This window comes from Apiospora phragmitis (genome assembly GCF_038363925.1).
Source record: "Apiospora phragmitis strain CBS 135458 chromosome Unknown utg000002l:1.0-5516284.0:1.0-5523493.0, whole genome shotgun sequence".
Lineage (NCBI taxonomy): Eukaryota > Fungi > Ascomycota > Sordariomycetes > Amphisphaeriales > Apiosporaceae > Apiospora > Apiospora phragmitis.
The window spans coordinates 4,644,240-4,669,556 of NW_027117400.1; the positions used below are offsets into that span (position 1 = coordinate 4,644,240).

General features: G+C 54.6%; 10 protein-coding genes across 10 annotated transcripts; 5 read left to right on the forward strand and 5 right to left on the reverse strand.

The window, feature by feature from the left end:
* Positions 1–1,072: 1,072 nt before the first annotated feature.
* PG994_002209 (alpha/beta-hydrolase) lies at positions 1,073–1,945 on the reverse strand (the record flags this gene model as incomplete). Its single annotated transcript, XM_066853618.1, has 1 exon — positions 1,073–1,945. One exon carries the CDS (start codon positions 1,943–1,945, stop codon positions 1,073–1,075), a length of 873 nt encoding a protein of 290 aa, XP_066721759.1.
* Positions 1,946–2,536: 591 nt separating this feature from the next.
* On the reverse strand, positions 2,537–3,516 carry PG994_002210 (uncharacterized protein; the record flags this gene model as incomplete). Its single annotated transcript, XM_066853619.1, has 2 exons — positions 2,537–2,828; positions 3,209–3,516. 2 exons carry the CDS (start codon positions 3,514–3,516, stop codon positions 2,537–2,539), a joined length of 600 nt encoding a protein of 199 aa, XP_066721760.1.
* Positions 3,517–4,743: 1,227 nt separating this feature from the next.
* PG994_002211 (Leucine rich repeat domain containing protein) lies at positions 4,744–7,301 on the forward strand (the record flags this gene model as incomplete). The annotated part of the gene is made up of 2 exons (XM_066853620.1): positions 4,744–4,936; positions 5,125–7,301. 2 exons carry the CDS (start codon positions 4,744–4,746, stop codon positions 7,299–7,301), a joined length of 2,370 nt encoding a protein of 789 aa, XP_066721761.1.
* Positions 7,302–7,714: 413 nt separating this feature from the next.
* On the reverse strand, positions 7,715–8,940 carry PG994_002212 (3-oxoacyl- reductase; the record flags this gene model as incomplete). The annotated part of the gene is made up of 3 exons (XM_066853621.1): positions 7,715–8,177; positions 8,325–8,655; positions 8,793–8,940. 3 exons carry the CDS (start codon positions 8,938–8,940, stop codon positions 7,715–7,717), a joined length of 942 nt encoding a protein of 313 aa, XP_066721762.1.
* Positions 8,941–9,620: 680 nt separating this feature from the next.
* Positions 9,621–9,935, forward strand: PG994_002213 (uncharacterized protein; the record flags this gene model as incomplete). The annotated part of the gene is made up of 1 exon (XM_066853622.1): positions 9,621–9,935. One exon carries the CDS (start codon positions 9,621–9,623, stop codon positions 9,933–9,935), a length of 315 nt encoding a protein of 104 aa, XP_066721763.1.
* A 408-nt stretch (positions 9,936–10,343) lies between these two features.
* Positions 10,344–11,356, reverse strand: PG994_002214 (uncharacterized protein; the record flags this gene model as incomplete). Its single annotated transcript, XM_066853623.1, has 3 exons — positions 10,344–10,519; positions 10,588–10,763; positions 10,908–11,356. 3 exons carry the CDS (start codon positions 11,354–11,356, stop codon positions 10,344–10,346), a joined length of 801 nt encoding a protein of 266 aa, XP_066721764.1.
* Positions 11,357–12,036: 680 nt separating this feature from the next.
* Positions 12,037–13,226, forward strand: PG994_002215 (uncharacterized protein; the record flags this gene model as incomplete). Its single annotated transcript, XM_066853624.1, has 3 exons — positions 12,037–12,333; positions 12,476–12,937; positions 12,984–13,226. The coding sequence occupies 3 exons, from the start codon at positions 12,037–12,039 to the stop codon at positions 13,224–13,226; spliced, it is 1,002 nt and encodes a 333-aa protein (XP_066721765.1).
* Positions 13,227–14,259: 1,033 nt separating this feature from the next.
* On the forward strand, positions 14,260–15,165 carry PG994_002216 (uncharacterized protein; the record flags this gene model as incomplete). Its single annotated transcript, XM_066853625.1, has 1 exon — positions 14,260–15,165. One exon carries the CDS (start codon positions 14,260–14,262, stop codon positions 15,163–15,165), a length of 906 nt encoding a protein of 301 aa, XP_066721766.1.
* Positions 15,166–16,197: 1,032 nt separating this feature from the next.
* Positions 16,198–17,478, forward strand: PG994_002217 (uncharacterized protein; the record flags this gene model as incomplete). The annotated part of the gene is made up of 5 exons (XM_066853626.1): positions 16,198–16,274; positions 16,368–16,513; positions 16,591–16,631; positions 16,790–17,079; positions 17,193–17,478. The coding sequence occupies 5 exons, from the start codon at positions 16,198–16,200 to the stop codon at positions 17,476–17,478; spliced, it is 840 nt and encodes a 279-aa protein (XP_066721767.1).
* A 1,642-nt stretch (positions 17,479–19,120) lies between these two features.
* On the reverse strand, positions 19,121–22,660 carry PG994_002218 (uncharacterized protein; the record flags this gene model as incomplete). The annotated part of the gene is made up of 4 exons (XM_066853627.1): positions 19,121–19,897; positions 19,987–20,166; positions 20,213–22,190; positions 22,533–22,660. The coding sequence occupies 4 exons, from the start codon at positions 22,658–22,660 to the stop codon at positions 19,121–19,123; spliced, it is 3,063 nt and encodes a 1,020-aa protein (XP_066721768.1).
* Positions 22,661–25,317: the final 2,657 nt, after the last annotated feature.

Here is a 25,317-nt window from a genome sequence, read left to right on the forward strand (position 1 = left end):
TACTCCGGGCAGGTTCATGTGTGATCTGGGTCCAGGCTGTGTTGTCCTTATGGGTTTAGCTTTAATCACTACTTTTAGACCATATGGATATCATTAATGCTGCACTGTTGCAATACACCAATCCGGACACCTTGTATCACATGAACTTTTGCCCGCTCTTGTCCAGGCGTTTCACAGCCGGGCTCAGGCCGGACTTGGTTGTGCTTGCCTAAGTATGCTTAGCCTTGTTCTGCTCTCTTCAAAATTAGTCTACTATATAAGCACTTAGTCTAAACTATACTGCAGCTGCTTAGTTAAGGGTGATGCTAGTCTCACGCCCTTTATCCTGGAGATAAAAGCTATACAGGGCCTACTGTCCTAGTTTCTCTACTCATTGCGTTCCTTTCAAGAAACGCTCCTAAGAACTGTCTGTTAGAGAAATCGAAATTGCCTGTCATAATTTACATCATGCTCTTTGGATAACATGACGTCTTTAGGCGAGCCCCTCGATGACTACCGATGGCCCGTACGGTTCCGTGATAACCTGTCCTACGGGATAGAAGGGCGGTCGGTGTTTTGTACTGATATGAGAGGGGGGATACCGCTGGGCACGCAGCCTCCTTGATGGGATTTGATTTCTCTATCCAGGGCTGGACTAATAGGAGGATACTAGTGGGTATTCGCTAGGTAGATAAATTTGTGAGAAGGTCCGTCTATAGAAATATATAATGGAACACTGCGGAAGGATGCCACCGTTCTTCCCCAATCCTATCTAAAAATAATCCCGGACTGGTAAAGAAACATTAGTTCATATACACTGATTTTGAGCTCGCTGCGCCAGTCGGAGGAACCACGCGTGATCCCAAACAAGTATATAATCCTCGAAATCCGTACGAGTTTAGAGGACCATGATGGCAACACCACGTCTGGCATTGACGGGAACGTCCGGGTGCAGAATCGATCCTAATAAATCCCTTTAAAGGCAATGCTGGACCTCGGAACTGGAGTTGAACGTACAACTACTGAACTCCAATGGATCTAACTCCTCAAATCGCCACCAATTCAAAACCCGCTCTTTCATCAGAACCCCAAATCAAAGCGCGACGAACCCCCTGACAGACGTGACGATCTGCGCCGCGAGGGCCTCGGGCCGGCTCACGAACGGCATATGGCCCGACTGGAAGTCGACCACCTCCCACCGGACCTGGGACTTGGCCAGCCAGACGTCCTGGAGCGACGCCGGGTTGCAGCAGTCGTCCCGCGTGCGCACGTACACGCGCCGGCCGGCGTCGAAGCCGGCGTCGGCCCAGCCTGGCGCCGACGGCTTCGTCTCGAAGGCCAGGTTGGCGTGGGGCGCCATGGCCTGGCCCAGCGCCGCGGCCTGCGAGGCGTCGCAGTCGTTGTAGAGGATGTCCATGTGCGGCTCGATGAGCGCGACGTTGGGGGACGGCTTGGGGACGGCTTTAGTACCTGCACTTTGAGAGGGATTTTGAGGGGGTGCGCGCGGGGGTGCGTGGGGGGTCGAACACACACACACACACACCTTGTTCAGTTTGATGAATGGAGGGTAAGCTCCCCCCACGGCCTCGAGGAGGGATTCGCCCTCCAGCGTGATGTTGCCGGCCACGTATATCAGGCCGATGATGCTGGTCGGGTGCCCTTGCGCGGCGCGCGTCTGCTTGTCCAGGCCCTTGGACGCTGCACCGCCGACGACGCCGCCATAGGAGTGGGCGAGCAAGACGACATCCCGCTGTTGCTGATCCAGGATGGGCAGCAGCACATTGTCGCGCAGGTGGGCAATGTCTGCCGCACAAGTCGCCTGCGTCGGGTCTGGAGGGTTGCAGCTCGGATAGCCGCCGGGTTGGGTCGCGATGCCGGCCTCCGACAGAAACGGCAACAGCTTGTTAAATCCGTCCGGGCCGCCGAAGGCGCCGGGGCAGAGAACGAGTACTGGAGAGGATGCCATGCCTGCGATAAGAAAGAGAGTTTGGAAGAATATTGAGTTCAGCCGAGTTGGTCTTGAGGATTCGGAGGAATGAAGGCACAGAGAGTGTCGGATGAAAGTCACCCAATCGATAGGTAGAAAGCGGTTGCTCCGGCGAAGAAGCGCATTGACTAATCAGCATAGATACGCCGTGATTTTCTTTGGGGCTTGCTCATTGACTCGAATGAGAATGCTGGGTTTGATTACGCTGCGGCGCAGCAGTTGATGCCTGCGGACCGATGCACGTCGATGGAGATGACCCTACCCGTCCACACCAGCCTTTGGTGTTCTGCAAAGACAAGAGATGCAGTGTGCTTGCTGTAACTACATGTAATTTACAGTAGCCCATTTCCTCCTACCTGCTTCAGCCATGCAGATATATCAGACTTTGGTCATGGCAATGCCAATCCTTCTCTCCAATTGAAAGATTCCCTCATTCAAACACTCATTTCCAAAACTTGCCACCCTCTACTTCTTGAATACTTTAATGTTTAGTACATATAGCTTGCCGTGAGGGAATGGCGCCTCCGAGATGGCCGGCGTCGATCTCGCTGAGAGCCGTCAACTATACCTCTACGCTTCTCTGACCATTCCCATATTCTTCACTCTGGCCGTGTTTCCATGCCAGGTACCAAGTTGCAACGCAAGCATACTGGCATGTCTATCGGATGAGCAGAGTGGCCGCATGGCCTCGGAAGACACGTCCAGACGGTTGGGACTAATGCGGTAGAAGACTTCCCCATTGGCCTCTTCACCATTGAATTGGCCTACGCGGGCGTCATTGTCTTGGTAATGTTCTCCATCCCCGCGCTGTACTGGCGCAATTTCAGGAACAGCGCGAGCATAAAGCTTCCTCATCGCCATCCTGGAGTGGTCGTGCGACGTGGACAGTCAAAAGTTCCTCTTTCATTTCGATATCAAATATCTTCAGCGATGTCGCCATTCTCGGCCATCCCGTACCCTACATACATAAGCTCAATTAGTCCGCGGGGTTAAAGGCTGCTGGTGATGTCCATGTTCTTGCTCGGCGGATTGTACGCAGCAGCGTCCATAACCCTTCAGTACCGCCTATCATTTCCGATAACTGATCAATCGTTTAGTGTCTGCATCGCTTCAGCCATGCGACTTGTAGCCGTTGTTGCCGAATAGACAGATGAGGACGTCTCGCAGAATCTCATCAACTAGGGATATAGTACGCGGAGGAGGCGAATTTCACCATCATTCCGGGTATGCTGGTCTGCCTACCTACCCTGCTCCAACGAGGCGCGCGGCCGTGAAGTTTCCTGGGCGAATAACTGACCACGAGCTGCAGCATATCCCCCGACTTTGCGACCTGCCTGGGCAGCGCTCGGCTGAAAGAACTTCAGTGATGTGTCGTCGCCTAAGACGTCATCGTACCACGTCAGCGACATGCAACGGTCGTCGCAGAAACGGGCGCAGCACAGTTGGATCGCGTTCATACCAGATAAGCTAGGACCAACTCCCATAGGGGAAAGAAAGGCGGCGGTGATGAGGGAAAATACCAATGCCCTTCCTTGCTGTGCCCGGAACATCGGGTAGTGAGCACGACAGCATCAGTCACAATATCGAGCCGTAGGGCGCCAGGCTAGCTACGGTCATGCCGGTTGGGACCAAGAGGCGGGGACTATCCAGGTCCACAGTAGATGGGACGTGCAGCATAGTTCACGAAAGATTTGAATCTGGAGAACGGTGAGTTCAGGTAGATGCTCTTTGAAGGGAAATGAACTACATGTACTTACCCTCGAAAGCACTTTTTCGCTGTAGGCCACGAGGCATGTCCTGCCCAATCTGCACCTACTGCCCTGTGCCACAAACCCCCACCTTTAGCTGTGAGCCCAACCATTACCGGCTAAAGGTGGTGCGAACAAATTGGGGATAGTTTACTTGTGAGAATTCAACATTTATAGACTCTTTGTACTTTTGTTTAATATACTCCAAAATATTCTACTCGAAATCGGGAGTTTCTAAATAAAGTCTTATTTGTAGTCCTAGAAAGTAGTTCCTTCGTTATATTGAATACAGGTAAACAATATGCCTCAGGCTGTCAGGTTAAGCGGTTTATGCGATGGCGAGCAGAGCCCAAGCACATCAATTGGACATAGTCGCTGAAAACTGTGGCTCCAGTCTGGTCGTGTTGCTCCAAATTTCATGTCGCTGCCAAACATCGGCCAACCTAACTTGCTCACTACCATGCATCTAGAAGCGATCTTTATCCAGCCTGCAGCAGATGAGGATACTGGAGGCAGAACCCACGTACGATCGACCTTCTGACAAAGCGCGTCCACCACGCGGGGGCAACTAACCGAGGAGGCGTAGAGTGCACTCGTACTACCTACCTACCTCTCTCCGAGTTGCACCTCAATACCGCCTGTTTGCCTGTAGCAGGATAACCTCCAGCTCACCTCCTTGGGCAACATTGGGACGGTCGCTCCGAAAAGGGGGAAGGGAAAGAGCGCCCAACGCTGCCAGCTGTTGTGCAGCTGCATGTCGGGCTGTTTATTGATTCCCCGCCTTGCTCCAGTGTCTACTCAAACTAGACACACAAGAGGGTCGGCTGTGCAGGCCACAAGAACAGCAACAAGACGTTATCCAAGTCTTCTGAAGGCGAAACCGTCCAAGAATGCGCATGTGGTAAATGAAAAGTTACGTGCCGAATACGATGAGAACCGCGCTGCTGAAGTCCTTCACGATTGAACTATTCCGACCGGGCTAAGCAGAAGCCCACGAAAAAGGGGGCAAGAAAGCAAGAAAAGACGAGCATGGATGTCCTCCCCTCTTACGAAGAGGCTACTGTGGCGCCCGACTGGCTGCAGCTGGCGGCCCCGTACCTGACGGCTGCCGACTGGCGCCGCTGCTGTCTGGTCAACTCGCAGTTCTATCGCCAGTTCGCGCCGCGTCTATGGCTGGATCCGCCGATAACGGTGCGCGATCTTGGTTTACACCCTAATGATGGTAAGCCAGCGAGGATTGTCTTATTTTCACTCCCCGCCATGCTGTATGCAGATGGGATGATGCACACCAGGCTCGCGCCTGATGAATGGCGATCGATCGCACCCAAAGAAGAACGCACTGGCATGAGCGGCGACATCCACGAACTCACTCCAAACTCCAGGAATGGCTTACTAACGCTGAATACCCAGACTTGGCTTGGTACCGAGGGTTTGTCGGCAGGCATGTTCATTCCGTCAGGCCGAGCACTCGGGCTCTGGTCCGCTCGCTCGACTTCCGCGACTTCGCCATCGTAGCATCGGGGTTGTACTCTACGGAAGCAAGCGAACGGGCCATATCAGAAAGCTTCAAACAACTCCCGCAGCTTTTCCCTCGCCTGATCTGCCTGCTGCTGGACGGTCATCCCGAGCTGGACCCCGGCAGTCTGGTGCCCCCGTCACAGAGCAGCAACCAACCCACAAACCATCCGCAAAACCCGCTACAGCTCCTGGATATGAACCGCTGCCGGCATGAGTTGACGTCAAAGATTTTTCGATCTGACTACTTCCGCGATCTGGTCTATCTAGACATATCATTTATTCCTGGCTCGATCAAAACCGCCGTTCAGCACTCTTTGAATCCCGAATTCCTCCCTGAACTTCGTGTTCTCAAGGTTCAAGACCGGGAAATGGACGATAGCACAGCCAACGCCCTCTTCCAAGCCTTTGGGCTCCGTCTATGGAGCCTAGACATTTCTCATAATAATCTCACCGACGCTTCTCTCGACAACTTGCTTTTCTATTGTTTTTCTTCAGTATCATTTCGCTCCGATTCCCACTTCCGCACGGAAGGCAAACTCGTGAGACCCCAGGACGCTGGCAGCAGACCATTCGGCACATTTGATTTCATTGAGGAGTCCGATTACAGCTTTGGCTACCATCATCCTGAACGCTACTTCGCAGATGCCCCCTTATACAGCAAGCGTGCCGACCGGGAGGGCTTGCAGGAATGGCAAATGCAGAGGTCCAATGGTCTCGACCACCAGAAACGCGATGATGCAGATGGCCTGAAAAAAATCCTCCTCAGCGATGCGCTCGAAGACACTGCGACGACGGCTGGTATCATCAACCATAACATTCGAACGACCCAGGGCGGCTTAACACATCTCTATTTGAGCGGGAACAGATTCACTAATTGGGGCATCAGCAAGGTGATGAGAGCATCTTCTGGTCGCTTGCAGCATCTCGAGTGCGAGTCCTGTCGCTTTTTACCACAAGACTGTCCTATACCTGCGAGTCTCCCTACCACACTAGAAATACACGGGCTGTTTGGACTCGAGCATCTGTGCCGCCCCGTCTATTCGTCGAATCTGCGCTCTCTCCGTGTCCACCACTCAGTAGTCACAAACATCCCCACAGTGGGCGCAAATGGTTTGACGGCCCGAGCCGCTTACGCGCTTGCCGAGACGACCTTCCATGAACGAGTCAGGATGGGGTACCCCCGGTCGTTCGTCCCGGACACCAATCCGCGCCTTCGCTCCCTAACCCTTGCCGGAATCCCCACCCGATCCATCGGCCCTTTGGTCCTGGAAATCACGAAGTTCTTAAATATGTGTCGGATGCAACAGCGAAATATCGAGGACTCAAAGCGTTACTTTAAGAGGCGCGGGCCGTCCTTATTGAGCGGGCTGCGGCACATTCGTCTCGAGCTGGATCCCGACCCCTCCCTCGACGAGCCGAGTCTGCCCGGAGGGAACACTACCGACTTTGAAGAGTTGCTGGATCCTACCCATGAGATTTTTGTGTCAGGAGATCTTCCTGGTCTCCTCGGCGACGAATCCTGGGACATATCGTCGCGGAGCCCCGTCCAGGATCGGAAAAGCTTCGATCTGACGCCCACTTCGGATGGCATACCGTCGCCATTCTCCCACAGTGAAGTCGAGGGCGAGTATATCCAGTACCGCATCGAGGCGCAGGACTCGTGGAATGGCAACGCTTTCACAATCCCCGTCTGGATCGGTCCCGGGCCCGACACGTCCGGCGCCCATAAGTACCCGACCGCCGTCAACGAGTACATGGCCAATCTGCGCGACCGGCGGCTGCACGCCCTGCCGGGGCCCGCCAGCCCCAGCCACGTGGCGGCGGGCGTACCCTCGAGCAGGACGTACATCTTCCACGCCGCCTGGGACCGCATCGTGCTCCCCAAGACGCCGCTGATACCCTTCAACCACAAGAAGAGCGCGTTCCTGGCCCAGATGCGCGACGTCGCGGGGGCCGTCAAGGCGTACCGCGCCCGCACCCTCGGTACGCCCGAGCATTGGGACGGTCGGCTGGAGCTCGTGCACATGGATCGCGCGGCGCGGTATCACGCGTCGGAGTACTGGCGATGACGAGGAGGGCAAAGTTTTAAGGGGGAGGGGGAGGGGAATACGAGTTATGGAGATAGATCGGATATAGACATATAGACTTGGTTTCGTTATTGATGGCTTGGATGATAGAGAGGGTGAGGTTGGTGGTGCAGGGTTTTTCCATAGAGGTTGTCTGTTTCTGGCAACCGCACAAGCGCTATATATCACGGGACACTGATTAATGTACATAACAGTATGTTGTACACATTTTTCATGGCCTGTTTGTAGTTGACCCCCGCCTCTCACTGATTCTGAATCCCATTTTATTTTTGGTTTTTTGTCGCTAAATCTGCCGCAACGAACATACATCACATGGTGATTTGACTTGTCAATCTGCTATCTAATCTTTTTGTGTTTACTCTGGCGATTACGTAGGCATTGTACTACTACTACTACTACGCGATCTTCCCAGGCACGAACGGGTGTCCCGCACTGAGCCCCCCGTCCACAGCCCAGGCCTGCCCGTTGACGTAGCTGGCCTCGTCGCTGGCGAGGAAGAGGGCGACGCGGGCGACCTCGTCGGCCTGGCCGCCGCGCTTCAACGGGTTCAGCTGCCCGATCTTGCGCTCGGTGCCGCGGGCGCGCGCGGCCGCGAACGTGGGGCTCGTCATGCCCGTCTCGATGATGCCGGGGCACACGGCGTTGACCCTGACTCCAGTGCCGGCCAGCTGGTACGCGCACGTCTGCGCCATGGAGATGACGGCGGCCTTGGCGGCCGAGTAGGCCGTCGGGCCCGCGTTCGAGCGCAGGCCAGCGACCGAGGCGGTGGCGATGATGCTGCCGCTGGGAGTGGGTTTGGTGGATGGGGGGGAGAGTTGGGTCATGGCGGGGGCGGCGTGTTTGGCGGCTAGGAAGACACTTTGTGCGAATGTGTCTGTCAGCAAGCAATAACAACAAGACCAGAGGGGAGGAGGCCATATTCGTGATATGTATATATTTGCTTCTCTTGCAGAACGAAAAGGGAGCGAGCGAGCGACACCACCAATCAATCATCAACCAACGTACCTCGCCGCATTGGTCTCCATGACCTTCATGAACTCGCTCTTCTCGACGTCCTTGAAGTGGGCGGGCGTGCCGACGACGCCGGCGTTGGCGAAGAAGACGTCGAGCCGGCCGTATTGCTTCACGGCCTCGTCCACGACCCCCTTGACGGCCGCCTCGTCGGCCGCGTCGAACCGCCGCACGTGCACGTCGACAGCCGGGTAGAGCTGGCGCAGCTCGCGCTGGTGCGCGGCCAGGTGGCTGTCGTCGAAGTCGCAGAGGTAGAGGGCGCGCGCGCCGCTCTCGGCGAACTGGTGGGCGGCGGCGCGGCCGATGCCGAGGGGCGAGTTGGTGCCTGTTGATTCGGGAGAGCGACAATTGGTTAGTTGGAGTCTCTATATCGTTTTTGCAGGTAGACGGAGGTGCATCCAGGAGCTCGTCTGGTAGGCATCGCATATCAGGGGCAATGGAGGGCGGATCATTGTGGCTTACCGGTGATAATGGCCACTTTCCCGGCGAGTCGGGGGCCGTTGGAGGGCCCAGCTATGCGCTTCGGGGCAGAGGCGCCATTGCTGCTGGTTGTTGCGGGAGACAGCTGTTTGCCCAGCGCTTCGATTCGGTCTTTGGCGGCGTTGGACATAATGGCTGTGGGTTGGGGAAGTCTTGTTTATTGAGGGAAGAATCCAAACGCGTGGATCGGATCACATCGTCAAATCACACTTGTTGGAGCCACAGCTTCCTCGGCTTGTGATGATGCGTCTTGCGCGGGGGGGCTGGCGCTGGATGATGACCCGTGAGTGTCTCGGACCTGCCAGCTGAGGAGGACCTGAGTTTTGGAGGTGGGGGGGTTGACCAACCGCGCTGAGCCGAGGTGCTACGGGTGCTACCCCATACTCTTTATTACCCGTCCTCTTAGTGGCCGCTCCCCACTGGGTTTAGTGGGTTGGGTCGTGCAAGGGCCCTCCCTGGCGCTGGAACGTCATGCATAGATGTGACATGTTGCGTCCTTTATGGTAGGGAATTGACTGCCTGCAGCGAACAGTTAATAGACGAAGCACTCTCTCCCAAGTTCATGTCGCACACACTCTTGGTGCGTCGGGCTAATGAGCCGGGGTACGATATCCCTCCGCGGAGCAATTCCCTTCGTAGGCCGCCATGCATCAACCTAAGGTTACACGCCCTGTAACCCAGAAACAAAGGCAGCGCGGAGGGTGAACGTATACCCCCGGAATCCGAAATTCACTCGAAAATTGGTCTCATGACGATGAGGCAAGCAGCAATTACTGAGCGTTTATATGAGCGGAGTACTTTCTGCTTGCTATGATTGACTCGGTACTAAATGCCGTGCGAGACTCTAACTCTGCGGTGCGTCGTATGGAGTACTCTCAAGACACCGGTTACAAGGCCGCATCGAATCCGCTCCAACATACCTGTGCTCCTACCTTGGTGATGGTACCCATCAGCCTACTCAGGAGCACCATATCACCCATCATCGGATCTACGGCGCCGGCCGTCGGAGAAGTCAGTTACCATACCATGCGCATCGAGGTTCAAATGGCCCTGGCTGACGTACCCGATGGCCATCGCACTCTTGGCTCTGGTTCTGCCTTTGCTGGTCATCTCGGTGTCATATAGCCATAACAAGCCGGAATGGGAGGCGTCTCCGTTGGTCTGGATACACCAAAGCTCCTCCAGCCAGGGGGGTGGACCGCTGGCTGGCGTTAGGGGAGGCACGCCCACCCTGGCCGAACTCGAAAATAGATCGCAACTAATACCTGTATCAGTGGGCTAGCCTTACAATGGATGCTTTGATGATAGCTTGATGGGATATTCGAAAGGCTTCGCAGGGCAACGTACGCCCAGAAAGTCTCACGCCCCCTTCTCTTCGTAAACAGGGAGTTCTGCAATACTAACCTAAAGCTCTCGGAGACCGGCTGCCTGATCTTGGGCTGAGTATTTGTTTATCAAATACAGCATATCCTCCAATATTCTGAACTTGATCAGCGTGCAAACCCTTGGTTCTTATTTGGGGGAGGCGTGAATTTACTGCTCTCGGGTCTCGGTGAGGCCGGGCCACCCACTGGAGTGTGCGAGTTTGAACTTGATAGAGTAGAGTCTGTCGCGATCATCAAACTGCTCTACAGGCTCACTCGGTGGATAGTGCCGTAGGTACTCCTCGATATGTGCGCTGCCAATCCTCATTTCGTCTCGCCGCCACACTGCCCCATGACTACTTAGCACCAGCTGTTTACACACCGTCTACTTTCACTGGCCAGAGAATACTTACTGCCAAGCTCATACTCGTTGTGGGCGTACATAGCGGATGGATCGTAGACGATAAAACGCCCCGTCTTGACGCCAGTTCCTGTATTTTCCTTCCAAAGGTCGCCGTGGACAAGACACGGTTTCAGGACCCTGTCTTCAGCTTGGAGCGGCTGCAGTAGTTGAGGGATGACACTGGCGCTGAGGGTTTTGAAGGCCTACTCGTATTGTAGCCATGGCCCGTTGACGTCGAGGTCAATTTGGAAGAAGATGGTGATGAGTCGTGTGAAATAGGCGCTCCATGACTCGTCCCAATCGTTGGGCTAGACGTGTCTGCCATGGCACGAGGGGGTCAGGAACCCGAATTTGCCTGTAGGCGACACGCTATTCTTGTGCATGTCGGCAAGAGTCTGAGTGAGCTTCACCGGGTCTGGCAGGGACATTGTGAGGTCAATGAAGTCCATGACTAGGAAGTAGGTATCATCAGACTTCTCTATCTTGCCCCAGCCATATACCCGGGGAACAAACCCAGGACTGGCACGGCCGAGGCTCTGCAGCGAGTTGTATTCTCCTTCCATCATGGTGGCGCCTCGATCCTTGGCCGTCTTCACAAAGAAGAACATCGGTGTTCCATCTGCTAGCTCCGCTGCCACCTTGTATGTCGCTGTCCACGCTGACGCTCCCCATGGCAATCCTTCTGCGATCTTGGTCCCAGGGGGCAGACCTGTCACAAGGGGCTTATTAATGAGCTCTTCGAAGTGGCATCGGTAGCATCGAGAATGGGCTTCCCACATTTCTCAACCACCTCATCGTTTTGAAAACTACCTGTTCCCAGGAGTGTATGAAGCTGGTCAAAGGTGGTCGATGCTGCCATCTTCCGGGATAGTGATCTCTGTTGGCAGCAAAAGTGTATGGTCGTGGCCGATAAAGTTGGTCAGCGCGATGAGTAGGGTTGCCGAAGAATGCTGAGGGAACTAGAAACCTGAGTTAAGTGAGATCAAGAATGGGGAATTAGGTGTTGGCGAACACCCGTTGGCGATTTTTCGCATTCATTGAGAGGCTAATCATTGACACGTGAGCGTCGCACGTTCAAGCTGTTGGTTCAATGGAATTCGTGTGCATGGAGCACAGGTTCATGGACGTATCAGGTAGGTGATGCGACGCTGTGTTCTTGGGGCAGGGTTACGTGCATATACCTGTATACTTGGCCGGGTTGGCAACGCTCTACTCCGTACAACGATGTTGAGCGCGTGGAAAACTGCTTTCACCACTATTCCCTTCTTGATAATTAATTGAAACATCCACAGGCAGTCATTGCCAACTGCGTGTCGACCTCTCATGTAGACCTGATCACGTAAGGGATACAAGCAGAGGTTATGCTTTGACCACGGGCGCTGGGGCGTTCTGGTAACTCCTGCCAACAGCGAAAAGTGCCATTTCTATTTCATCGCGGACTCGTTTTTTTACCAACACCATGATGTCTAGGTCTGGTCCGCGGGTTATGCGCACAGGGGTAAAACTCCCGAATTCAATACCACCAGCACTGCGAATCCGAAATGCAATACCGAGGAGAAACCTGGCCACCTCGTCAGGGCCTCCTCCCAAGCTGGCTATTCTCGACGACTATCTCGGTACATCCGCTGCACACTTTTCCCATATCCCCCCTTCCAAGCTAGAAATCACCACATTCCACGACGCAATCGTACCCTTGGATGAGGCCGAGCATAGCCGTCTAGTGGAGCGTCTGCGGCCCTTCGACCTGATCTCTACCGTCCGCGAGCGCACCGCCTTTCCACGCACCCTGCTTGCGCAGCTACCCAGCCTCCAGCTGCTCCTCGCTACGGGGACGCACTGACAGCGCCGGCCCACGCCTGCCTAGCATCAAGGAGGGCGGCGCACACCCCACCACGCAGCATACGTGGGCCTTGTTGCTCGCCCTGGCCCGCAATGTCGCGGTGGACGATACTGCTCTCAAGGCCAGTGGCGATGGCAGGGGAGGACTAATCCACGGCAGCAGCAGCAATTTCCTCCCGTGGCAGAGCGGCCTGGCTACGAGCTTAACAGGCTTACAGCTAGGCGTCGTGGGCCTGGGCCGCCTGGGTGCCGCCGTGGCGCGGATTGCGCATCTCGCGTGGGACATGCGGGTCATATGTTGGAGTGAAAACCTCACTCAGGCCAAAGCCGACCAAGCGGCCGTGGAGTGCGGCTCGTCTCCCGACGCCGGCCCGGGTGGATCCAAGACGTTTCGCGCCGTGGACAAAGCCGAGCTATTTCGAAGCGCGGATGTCGTGAGCATCCACTACGTCCTGAGCTCGCGGTCCCGCGGTGTCGTTACAGCGTGGGATTTGAAGCGCATGAAGCCCTCGGCGTTGCTCGTAAACACGTCTCGGGGGCCTTTGGTTGATCAGGTGGCGCTCGTAGACGTGCTCGAAAGGGGGTGGCATACGGGGCGCGGCTATGGACGTCTTCGATGTCGAACCCTTGCCTCGTAACAGTCCTTGGAGGAGGGCTGACTACTGGGGCCAGGACGGGCGGTCCAACGTCTTGACGACGCCGCATATGGGTTATGTGGACTCGGGCCTTATGAATGCTTGGTACGCAGAGACTGCCGAGAACGTGGAGCGTTGGCTCAATAGAGAGGAGCTTCTACATCGTCTGGCTTAAGCAGTTATCATTTCTCTTTGGAATTATCTAGCAGCAATAGTGTATTTAACGGCTGTTATATAATTAACAGCCTAACTACTATTACTGAATCTTTAGATAGTTAACCTCTGGCGACCTGTGGGTAATGTTATACGACAATGATCGTTGGTGGTTCTGGATGCGCGCATGATTGTACCAGAGCGTAATAATCCGCAGTCTAATAGACCGTAGCTCCGCCGAGGGAAAGACTTCCAAGGGTTCATTCGGGCCCGGCTCCGAGTTAAGGCAGGCCGAAAGGGTGGATCTTATAACGGTAACGGGTACTTACTGATAGTTGCCATGTTGAGAACGTTCATCCTAACTTTCCGATATGAGGACCCAAGTCAGAACTCATACCTTTTTGTACTTTTACATGACATGGATCAATGTGATGATATAGAGAAGGACTGGCTTACTATGGTTCCTATACTGGTAATCATTGATGATCTGGCCATTGTAGAACTGTCTTGCGAGGTACTTGAGATTGTGACATAGTCCTGAAGATCTGCTGCTATCTACTTAAGTAGGTGTACTAAATTTAGCTTGCAGGTTAGGTCTTTAGATGCATATCTTTCGGCGAGTGAGTCAATGGTCGAGCCCGTGGCTGAGCAGATCAACCTGCCCCGCTGTTGCCACCACTCTCTTGAACTTTGCTTATCATCCATCACAAAGACCGTCGGGCTTTTCCCAACCTATGCTGATTCGTGTTGTCATCTTGACTTAGTAAACAGAAAAAGACGATTCAACTCTGCCATGCCTGTCCTCGTGGTACGCGTGCGTCCCAAGACGTTCCCGTTCCTTCACCTGCCCCGCGAAATCAGGGACCTCATCTACGAGCTCGTCCTGGTCGAACCGCCCAAATACCAGCGGCGCCACCTGGCGACCTGCAGGTGGGCAAGCCTTTCCCCCTCCAGCGGAGAGATACCCCCCTTTTTCCACCGAAGAGCAGACCCCGTTCGTGGGACCCACCCCGGCCACAGAACCGTGCCGCTGCGCGAAAAAGAGGCATTTGGCCATGCTCTCGGTGAACAGGCAGGTCTATGACGAAGGAAGCTACGTGCTCTGGGCGAAGAACCTCTTCTCCTTCTGGGGCGTACATAGTTTCAATCAGTGGTTCGCGGACGTCAGCAGCGCCAAGAGCAGAATCATTCGACACATCGTCATCTACTACGTTCTTGGTCAACGGGGGGATCACGACGCGTTCGACATTGTCGGGCAGTTCTGGAAGAACCTCGTTCAATGTGCAGATCTGAGGCAGCTCGACCTTTGGCCCACTGAGCTGCCCAAAGACTTCGTCGCGACACTGTCCCGCCAGCTCCCGCTTCTGAAGTGTTTGCGCGTGGCCGGCTACATGATTGTGATGGACCAACCCCGCTGGGTCTGGGGATTGGTACATGTCGATGTCCGGCTCGACGGCGTGGACATCGAAGGGTCCTCTACAGATATCGAGTCTTATTGGCGCTTAGGACCATGGCTTGCACGTAGCGTAGCGGTGGTGTATAAGTTCGAAGACCTTGGACGGAAGAACCGGGAACGCTACTGCGACACTCACAGCACCGCGAAACTCCAGCTGCCTGGCGAGGAGCCGCACTCCATCGAGGTTCCCTTGGTCGGGGTGCCGAACAGCCCGGCCACGTGCGCGCGGTTCCAGCTTGAGCGCGAAGAGGCCGACCGGCTGCGAGAGAGGCGGGAGGCCCGCGAAGAGGAGCTCCGGAGGGGCGACGCCATGCGTCTGACCAGGGACCTGGACCGGAGGCAGGCGGCCGAGTCGCACGCCGCGGCCAGAATGCGAGAGTCCGAGAAGACGGCAAAGCAGCTGAGGCAGGAAGAGGCCCGTCAGAGCTTACAGCGCAACCGGCATATGCGCGACCACTTGGCGACGAGAAGGGCGGAAAGGAAACGAGTGCGGAGATCAAAGTGAGGAGGGTTGCGAAAGTTCCCTTTTGTAGGAAGCGAGTCTCGTAGCTCATGTGCCCGGAGGCGGGCAGTTCGAAGATACCGCAATTGGCCCAAACCCCCGTGCCGTGATAAATCAGCAAAGTAATTCTGCGATCATCATCCGGAGACTTATGGACTTGAACTCCTGTCCCAAGATGTGGTTGCACAGGGGCCAGAACAACTGAGCTTGCGGGTTGAATCCAACTTTGCCAGCCGGCCGACACGCGCTTTGCCACCGGGAACGGCTATCGGCGCCGGTCAACACGGCTTTGGGTCAGAAAGACTGAGGGTGAATGCAGCAGAACACCCCGACTCCAGCTGACTCCGAGCTTCTGAGGGTAGTGTCGCACTAGGCCGGACATATGGCAATTGCGCGAAGTCCGAGTCTTTGTCTTTGCCCTTTCATTCATTGGTGGAGTCAAACGGAACTTCGAACTTGGGTATGGGGACCTTATCTTTCCTGGCGGTGAAGTATGGTGGTATATGCGATCTATGAAATGTGACGATGGACACGGCCTTCGGGCGGTCTGTATCAGGAATTCGTACCGATGCGCGCGATCTGGCTACCATCCCAGATCCTGCTGGTGTGTTGGTGGAGACATAACCCACTTCTTCGAAGAGCCCCGTTCAGGTAGCGGGTTCGCATCTTGATGCTGCGCCAGTGAAAAGATCCGAGATGGGCTCTAGAACCAACCTTCCAAGGTGACATCGTCACCAGGCCCAGTGCTTAGCCGGCACTAGGGGGTTATAACACTGGAGCCGATGCTGGTCTGTCCAGGGGTCCTATCGGCCACATTAGTAAAACAGATTTCGCATCGTCATGGCATCCATCATCCATCACGTGGAGCAAGCCAGCGGATATTGGGCCTGGACTGCGCGTTCATTCTTCTCTCTATATCACCATCTTCCTCATATCCCGTGGTGTAGCCTACCGCTAGTCTTTCATAGCCGTATACTCCGTAAGCCGTAGGAAAATCTATTCTCACACGCCCTGATTGAAGTATCTGCCCGTACCATGTCTCGCCACATTGATAGCCTGCCGGCGCCGGTCGATCCGAAGCCGACGAAGCTGATCGTGCTGAGTGCACCTAGGTGAGAGAGAAGAAGCCCCAAAGCCCCAAAGCCCCCAAGCTCCCACCCCCTAACCTAAAGGCGCGACCGTGGTTGCTAACCATTCAAGCATAGGACCGGCACTCATGGGTTATACCAGGCCCTCAAGGTCTTGGGGTTCAAGCCCTACCACATGGTAGAGGTCTTCGCCAACGGCGCCGACCATGCCCGCTACATGACGGAGGGGCTGGCGGCTAGCGCCGAGGGCACATTCCCGCCGTGTGAGTGAGAGGCCGAACATTGCTTCATACGCCGTATACTGGAGGGCTTGGCTGACACGGGTGATGGCGGGATCTAGACGGACGCGCCGAGTTCGACAAGTGGTTCGCTGATTACGATGTACGCCACCCATCAACCCCCTATCCCTATCGATGACCCGAGACAGACTCTCTTGTTTCTTAACAGACTTGGGGGTGGTGCTCCTCCTCCTTCGGAAGCCTTGATTGCTTGTTTTTGCTGACTCCCCGACTCTGACGCGCTCCGCACCCTCTCTCTAGATCATCGTGGAGATGCCCTTCTTCATGCTCACCGAGACCGTCGAGGCCTACCCGGACGCCAAGTTCCTCCTGATGGAGCGCGACCCGGACAAGTGGGCCAAGTCGTGGCTCAACACCATCGGGCCCCTGACGCTGCAGTTCAGCCAGTTCCCCATCAGCATCACCAAGTACTTTAACCCCCTGTCTCGCGCCATGGGCCGCTTCGCTGTCCTCAACCGCCGGCTCTTCTTCAAGTCGGACCAGAACGACGAAGCTGCTCACCGTAACCTCGTGGCGCACTATAAGGAATAGTAAGTCGTTACTTTACATTCCCCCTCTCTCCCTCTCTCCCTCTCTTGCACTCTGTGTCAATGGTCTTTCTGTCGCCTTTTACTGACCTGTGCACCCTTCTCTTAATACGCAGCATCGCCAAAGTCAAAGCCATCGTCCCGCCGCCGCAGCTGAAAGTGTGCCGCCTCGAGGACGGCTTCGGCTGGGCCGAGATCTGCCCGTACCTGGGCGTGCCCGCGCCGCCCGCGGACGTCGAGTGGCCCAGCCGCAACCAGCCCGAGGAGTTCTTCCAGATCTCCAATAAGGCGCTCAGCTCGTCCAAGGCCGCCGCCGTCGCGGCGTCCGTGCTGGCCCCGCTCGTGGCCGTGGGCATCTGGTACGCGCGGACCGGGGGGCGGGGGTTGCTCAAGCTCTTCTAGGCAGGGCAGGCAACCTAAAGTAGTATGTAGCCTGTGCTTCCTTCTTCTCATGTCTGTCTGTCTGTCTCCTTTTTGGGGAGTTTGAGCAGCAGTTGAATTAAAAATGCTTCCTCCATGTGGCTCGCGCTATGAAAAGTTTGGCACTTCGAAAAGCAATGTCTTGATCGCGTTCGCGTCAATCATATGAATTGGCTCTATCGCAAAAGGTAGTGCGATGATGCCGGGGTATGCTTCAGTAATGGAGGATGACGGAAAAGCTGTAATCTACTGCTATCATGTACATACATAACAGGGATATATATCGCTCCCCTTCCTGTGTCAATGAAAACATACTAACACATCCTAAATTCTCTACTTACTTCTCCCTTGTCCCTGAACCCAGCCATCTATCCGCGCACATTCTACTGCAGAATGTGCTCGAGGGGTATCATAAGGCCTTGCTTGACCTCATCTACGATAACCCACGCGAAACGACACACTAGGCCACCCCCGTCATCGGACGCGTCAATCCAAGAGAAAAACATTCGTCCGTTCACATGCAAATGCGCGATTGCGTGTGGTGGCCTGTTCATTGGTTGAGCTCACAGAAGGGGGGTCACGCCGCCATACCGGCCGGCCGGTGCCATGAATAAGCGCCAGCGACGTAAGTCATCCACATAGAATCAAAAAGGTATCGGATCACGAATGGAGGAAGAGGGCAGACAGACAGAGGCTGGAAGGAACGGGGAAGGGGGGCTGTTCTTGGAGCGACGAAAGCAAGCTCCTCCACATCCAATACGCATGCGTTTACTCATTGGAAGACAGGCACATCGGCTAAGGTCGATAGTCGTAGACGACATGGCAGCTGATGCCCAATGATGTTTGTCTGGTATCAATTCATCGTCCCTTGAAAACTCCCAAACCCCTAGCTATGAGTGATCTGTATTATCATCCCTCTTATCGGATCGCAAATCGTTGTCCAATCGACGAGGCATGGGAGCTTTTTAGCAAAGCAACGACACCCCAAGGAACCACGACAACTAAGTCTCTTTCCATAGTCATAGCCATAACCCAAACCTGATTGAACATGGCCAGACATATGCACTGCGACCAGACCAGACCGCAACATCGAAAGCGCCTGACCCCCGTTCTGTCCTTGCTCCGAGAATCAGGCCAGAAAAGCCCCAAGAAATCCCAAGTGACTCCTCCATTCGTCTCGTCATCATGAAAGCTAATCTACCAGGATCATTAGGGCAAGAGACCCCTCCATATGTATTCGTGAAACCACAGGAATAACGAGAAACGAGAACGAATGGCCCGACCGTGAGGCTTCCTTTTCTCTGTTATTCCTGACTGAAGAAGCTGAGAAAACCTAGATAATCTCCAGACGTGAAACAAATGTCCGCCAATAGAATGCCAATTTAAACGTGAAATACGCAGCCAATGGTTTCGTCATCATAAGAAGCTTCCAAAATCAGAAGTCCACCGTTATGCATTTTTGCACTCCACAAGACATGAGTGAGAGAGATATAGGTGTGGTTTAGATACTGGTAGGATATTTGAAAAACATGTGACAAGTTAGCAAGTAGGTAGCCCAGGCGCTTCGACCGGATGGATGATGTATCTCGAACGGTCCGACTAGGTTAGGGCAGACCGTTCCCCGTCATATCGGTGAAGAGTCCCACATCAGACGGCAAGTACTCCCGAACCAGCTCAGCATGTCCGAGCTCTCGAAGCTGGTCAGGTGCTGCGTAAAGTCCGACTCGTTGTCGATCGTGACCAGGTGCATGCCCTGGCCGTTGGGGCCGAGGTACGAGTAGCCGCTCGAGGCCAAGCCGCTGCCGCTCTGGGCAAAGTTGGATGGGCCCCCGCTTGCGCTGGCTCCACCACCGTTGTTGTTGTCCGCCGTATTGAACACGCCGCTGCCGCTGGTGGGCGTGCTGGCCGGATTCGTGCCGCTGGCGCCGCGTATGTACGACTGCTGGCCACCGCCATGGGTTGATGACGGATGCAACTCCGTCAGGGTGCTACTCGGGGATGCCCCCGGAGGATAGATAGTTTGGTCAAAGGCGGACGAATGCTGAGATGTAGGCATGTAGGAGGCCGAGGTAAGTGTCACACTCGACCCTTGGGATGCCAGTGCTAGGGAGAATTTCCCGTCGGGCGTGGTCGGCGTCTTAACACCATCTTGAGAGAGGTTGTCATATCGCAACAGAGATTTGTTCGGGCCGGACGAGGTGGACACCCGCCGTGACCGGTGAGGATTGATGGAGTGACGCAGAGCAGATGTGTTCGGTTGAGGATAAGCAGGAGGGTACATTTGCACGGTGGTTTCGGGCAGACTCTGCCGGATTGGATCGTATATCATGTTACCAGGCGGCGTCGGAGCTGAGGCCGGTGGTGCTGGCTGGGTAGCAGTCATGGCCGCCATGTCCATATGCTGTACCGCAGGTTATTCTGAAATAGCAGAGTCAGACTTGAGTTGGGGGAATTAGTTGTTCCTGTCAATGACCATGCCAACGGAGGTACCGTCGGCGAAGCTGGGTAATTCTCGTCCTTGACCAGGAATCTGTGTAGATCGTTTCGGCGAGGCTGCTTTGTACTCTCGTATTCCTCGCGCGTATATGTCTCGCAGTCCCAAGTGCCTGCGAATTTCTGATCAAGAGCTGTCAGAATGTAACGTACGCCTCCCCAGTAGATCTGCATCTGCTGCAGTGCTTTATAACAGGATTGATAGTTCTGGTTGGCCGCAGACGCCAGTAGGAAATGGCGATCTGATGTCTTGTGATCGGGTCCGTTCCCGTTCTTTCCGCCGGTAGCTCTCCCCCATCATTCCTTGCTGGTCACGCAGGGGCGAGGCGTCTCTCGACGCTGGCTGGGATGATGGGTGCGCTACAGACTCCTTGAGGAACGCGCAAGCAGCTATGTAAATAGGCTGCGACGTGAACGGGTTCCCAATGAAGCTTTTCTCGTCGATCAACTTGGCAAAGGCCAGTATGTCTGCAATGGTCTTGGCGCTAGACATCGACAACTCGCGGCTATGGGGCAATAACGGGTGGTCCTGGTTCAGCCTCTCGAGGGGTGTCAGCAGTGTCGGTTGGTGGAGAACGATAATCAAGGCGTGGAACCAGAAATGCAGCAGTATGAATGGTGTGCCCTGTCCATTGCCGACGTAGTTCTGGAAGTTAGTGGCATCGAAGCGCAGCCTTGGATCCTGCTTTTGGTGAAGTTTTGTGAGTTCTTTCTCCATCTGCAGAAGGCTGTCCATCCTCTCTGGTGTGAGGTCCTTGGTCCCCCTCAACTTATTCAGGACATCAGATACCCGCCCATAGAGATGGATGATCTGAATGAGGGATGGGAAGGGGTCAGGCCAGTCGTCATGTTTGTTCTTGGTGGGTTTGGGGAAATCGAGCTCGAAATCGTCATCCCGGAGCGTGACGGGCCTGCCCGTGCCCGAGGAAATGACTCGATCAAGAATGAAGACAGACCAGAGAGTGTCGATTCGTTCTTGTTCTAGCTTCTTCTGTTCCTGCGGGCTCAGTGTATCATCGCTGTCGCTCATTTTGGTGCTGTCCTCATCACCCGGCTTCCTGTTCGAAGACCGGGCGTACCAAGGATCTTTCTCTCCCTGAAATCTGACGCCATCCTTCTTGTGGAGCCCGAGATCAATGGCCATGCGAATAGCCAGACCCAGGTACATCCACAAGGCACTGTCTTGGTCGGCCCCGAAGCCTTCGTATGCCATCAGCAAGCATGCCTGTACAGCCGCAACAGAAGGACACGGAAAAGTGTCGACAGTTGCTGCCTTGGCCCTCTGCGCAAAGATCTGGCCATTTTCAGCTTTGGGACCATTGCCAAATACGGGCGAGTCGGAGAACCGAGCCGCGAGGGCACAGACAGCGTCAACCAGGATAGGCTCGACTTGCTTCAGCTTAACCAAGCGAGTGAAGTCGCCTCGGCGGAGAAAGGGGTAGTTACAACCCTGGTGATCGAAGAAAGTATCCACGAGGTTGATAATCAGGGGGTCTACGGGATCGGCGTCATTGGGATCGTAGACAGGCATTTCATCCGGATGGGCGGCACTATGGTCGGATTGACCCGAGCTAAGGAAGCCCGTGTACGTAGCGCCTGAGCTCGGAGATGTCGCCGTCATCGAGCTACGTCTCCGGTTACAAACCTTGACCACCATCTGCTTGAATCCGGGGACGATGGCTGTGGGCCCGAAGTATCGGAAATATGGAACGCGGTAGCCTTCACTAGAGTGGTGCTGCAACACCGGCGACCGTATGCTAGGGCTTCTCCCACCCTCGGTCGAGAAGGATGAATTGCGCACGTTCGGTGGCCGCCCGGCCATGGAGGCGGAACCATTCTGGCTCGAGTTACGGCGTTCCTCCCAGTCTATGCTCTCTTGCTTTGGTCGCACTGTAGAAGATGCCAAAGCGGCACTGCGACTCGACTCGGAGAAGCGGCGCGAAGAGTCAAAGCTGGCGGTGGAGCTATGTTGTCGAACGGTCGGCTTTTTTGACCTCCATTGCTGCCGCTCATCCTCGCGTTTCTCGTCCAAGTCGTCGTCGTTATCGGAGTTCAGGTCCAGACCCTGATCGTTAAGGGGGTCTTTCTTCTTCTCGGCCGCATCTGTATACCCCAGACAGACGTGTCCGTTCTTGGAACAAGTGTGGCACGTCGGGTGCTCGCCGTCGCATCGCGTCTTGCGTTTGCGACAGGTCAGGCAGCTTTAAAAGACGGAGCTGTCGTCAGCGTAGAGTTCCAGAAGCTCGGACGACTTAGTATAGTGAAGAAGTATAAGTCGTTTATTAGGGTAGGTGGCGGGCGCGGACAGTTGTTTCTGCCCCCGCCCCGGATTGTCGTCAGTGGGGTAAGTACTGGTTCCTCTAAATTATGCAGGGCCTTTTCCTGTGCATCGCTGGGGCACGGGCGACTCGGGTGCGCTTCGAAGTCGAGTAGGAACCAAGAGAAACTGTCACGCATAACTTCCAAGAAACCAGCTCGATCTCCCAGAAGTCGCGGGATCTTGATTATAAAAGAAAAGGACAAACAAGTGAAATGGAGCTTACGCCGCGTTGATCCTCCGTCTCTTCTGTGGTGGCTGGCCCTGGTTGTTAACGAAGCGGATAGCTTTGGGAACGGCCGATGCAGCAGCTCCGCTACCGCCCGCACCGTTGACAGCCGCAGTGGTCGCCATTGCTGCAGCGGGGATCTGGAGGAGGGGACTGCGCGAGATGGTTACAAAACGATCGCCTTTCGAATATATCTAACAAAACATGATGACTTGGGGACTCCGAGTGGGGAGCGCAACTGCGGCGGATGAGGCGGGGTTCTTCTTGTTGCTGCGAAGCGATTCCACGGGGGGCAAATGTAGTAAGAGCGCCTCAATCGGGTTTGCGTGCTGTGTATATGATTTGTGACAACAGGCCGCGGTAGTTCGTTAGTATTTGGACATGGAGTGATCAGCCAAATTTCGATCCTCCAGGCTTGGCGCGGTGGCGTCGGTTGCGATTTGCTGTAGCACGGAGAGAAGCCTGGTTGCTTTTCGGAGCAGCTTCTGCTGTAGAGGGTAGGATGTAGGTAGTGTATGTGCTACATCAGTTATGTGGACAGGACAGAGACTACTTCAGACTTCAGCGGCCTCCAGTTCTGAATGATTTGATGATCGGGGTAAGTCGTAATCAACGAGTAGTACGGGGCAGGAACCCAGTCAATAAGATTGACGGCGACTTTAGCAATTGGGTATTATTCCTCCAGTTCCAAACACTGCTTTTTGGAGTGGGGGAGGTTCTATATGGCTAAAGACTCGATGTGAGAGGTTCTCTCCAGCATAGTCTTGTGGCCAATTGCGAACGAAGTCATTGCCGCTTAGAGGTTAGCAAAATTCGGCTGAATCGATATGAGAGATAAAAAATCCCCGGTCCTTGATATGTGTGTGTGGGAGGGAAACAGTCCTGGTCTGGTTGATATACTTGTGGTGATCTTACAGGAGTACTGTAAGCTGTAGGCAGGTAAGAATGATGCCTGTCCTTGATCACCACGCTTATTAGTGGTCAAGGGGAAAAGCGAAAAAAAGCAAGTCGGGAGAATAAGTCAATTGCCTGATGGCGGCGGGCTGGGCTGGGCTGGGCTGCAAGGTTCTAACGATATTCACATTGAAATGAAAGGGAATACACGGGCAAATGGGAAAAAGAGTCCACGAGTAACGCAAGATGATGAGAGGGGGGAGGGGTATACACAGGAGTTCGTCCTCGGCAGGCTAGGCGGTCCAGCATGACCACCAGAATTGGAGTTGAAGCGAGAGAGGCACTACCAGCCCAGCTTCGTTTGGGCATGGGCGCTGGACCGCTGGACTTCACGATACGGTCGGGTGCGAGCCGTGGTTAATGCACGCAGGCCTCCTGCCCCGGACCTCAATTGCCCAAGCGTTTTCTGTAGTGGAACATGACATTCCCCCGAAGATGGGCAATTGCGACCGGGGTTTGATGCTGATGATGCCATTTTATTACCTACAGCTTTCACTGTCGCCTACATACTTGCTCAAATGACGCGACGGGCAGGCTTCATTCTTATCATTATCATCGACTGAAACTCCTTCAGCACCCTAGACACAACGCTCTATTCTCCTTCCAATATACCTGGCACGTTTGCTTCTCCTCTAGTCCTGGATTCCAGCCCAAAAAACCACGTCCCGTTGTCCCTCATCCGATTGGGGGTCGGGGACCATTGGTTCGAGTGAGACTTTCCAAGGGTAGATCCGCTCTCCTAGTGCCATTGAGTCCGAAGTTCCCGGTTTTCCGCCCGCAACTCTCTCATCGTCACCCGCGCCTAGTAGTGAATTATCGTGACTTTCCCTCCCTGGCTCCCTATCTATCTTGCTTGCTTGGCCAGCATTCTCCCTTCACCTACCATCTCAGCTATATTAGCTCGAGACGTGACTGGCTGGTGCTGATATGTCCACATGTTTGTGCATTTCGGCACTCTACCTCTCTCTCCCTTGCTCCCACTCACCTGCGGGCAAAGTTCCTCATGTAGTGATACCTGACTGTTCCCCAGGCGCTCTCTCTCCATCTCTCCTCGGCTTGATTCCGACATTGTAGCAACAAGTAAAATGGCCTAACGGCAAGTAAAACCCTACGCACATATAAATATGACGAACCGAGGACTCATTGGTCGAGGCGCATCGCCACACATAGTTCGCCTCCAGAAGGATCATGATATTACACGACTGCCGATCTGCAGGACGACTATCTCAGCTCTCCTCGCTCTCTCGGGGTCGACCCGAACCACGGCATTGCGTCTGCCTCGGGGTTTGATAGGTGGAAAACCTCCTAAGGTATAGGCGTGGCCAACACACGCACGCGCATACACACCACTCCATTGACAAGTAGCCCTTGGGCTGAGCCAACCATGTATTGTTCGCGAAATCTGTGCATGATTTTGAGCAGAATGTGGTGTCGTATGCATTCGGGCACCTTCCGGAATGGCTTTGTGAGTGTACACTAATCTGTGTGACTGAGATTGGGATGGAATGGCGCGATTGATGATAAGAAATAGGCTAAACGTGACGGTCCTGAAATGCTCAAACTGCTGAGACTCATTACGCTCACGATGCATTGGTGCCAAACGATTTGTGGTTCTAGTTATATTTCCACGTTTTGGTGTGTTGTGACGTTCGCGTGATTGAAGTGATCATAGCAAGACATGGCTTTTGGATGCTTTAATTGGCAGTAGAGCAATGCGGGACTATGATCTTCCCATTGCAGGGCGCTCTACTCAAAGCCACCCTCAATGCAATAGCTTTCTGGTTTTTGTAGAACAATAAACGCCCACCCCAGTAACCTACAATACGTT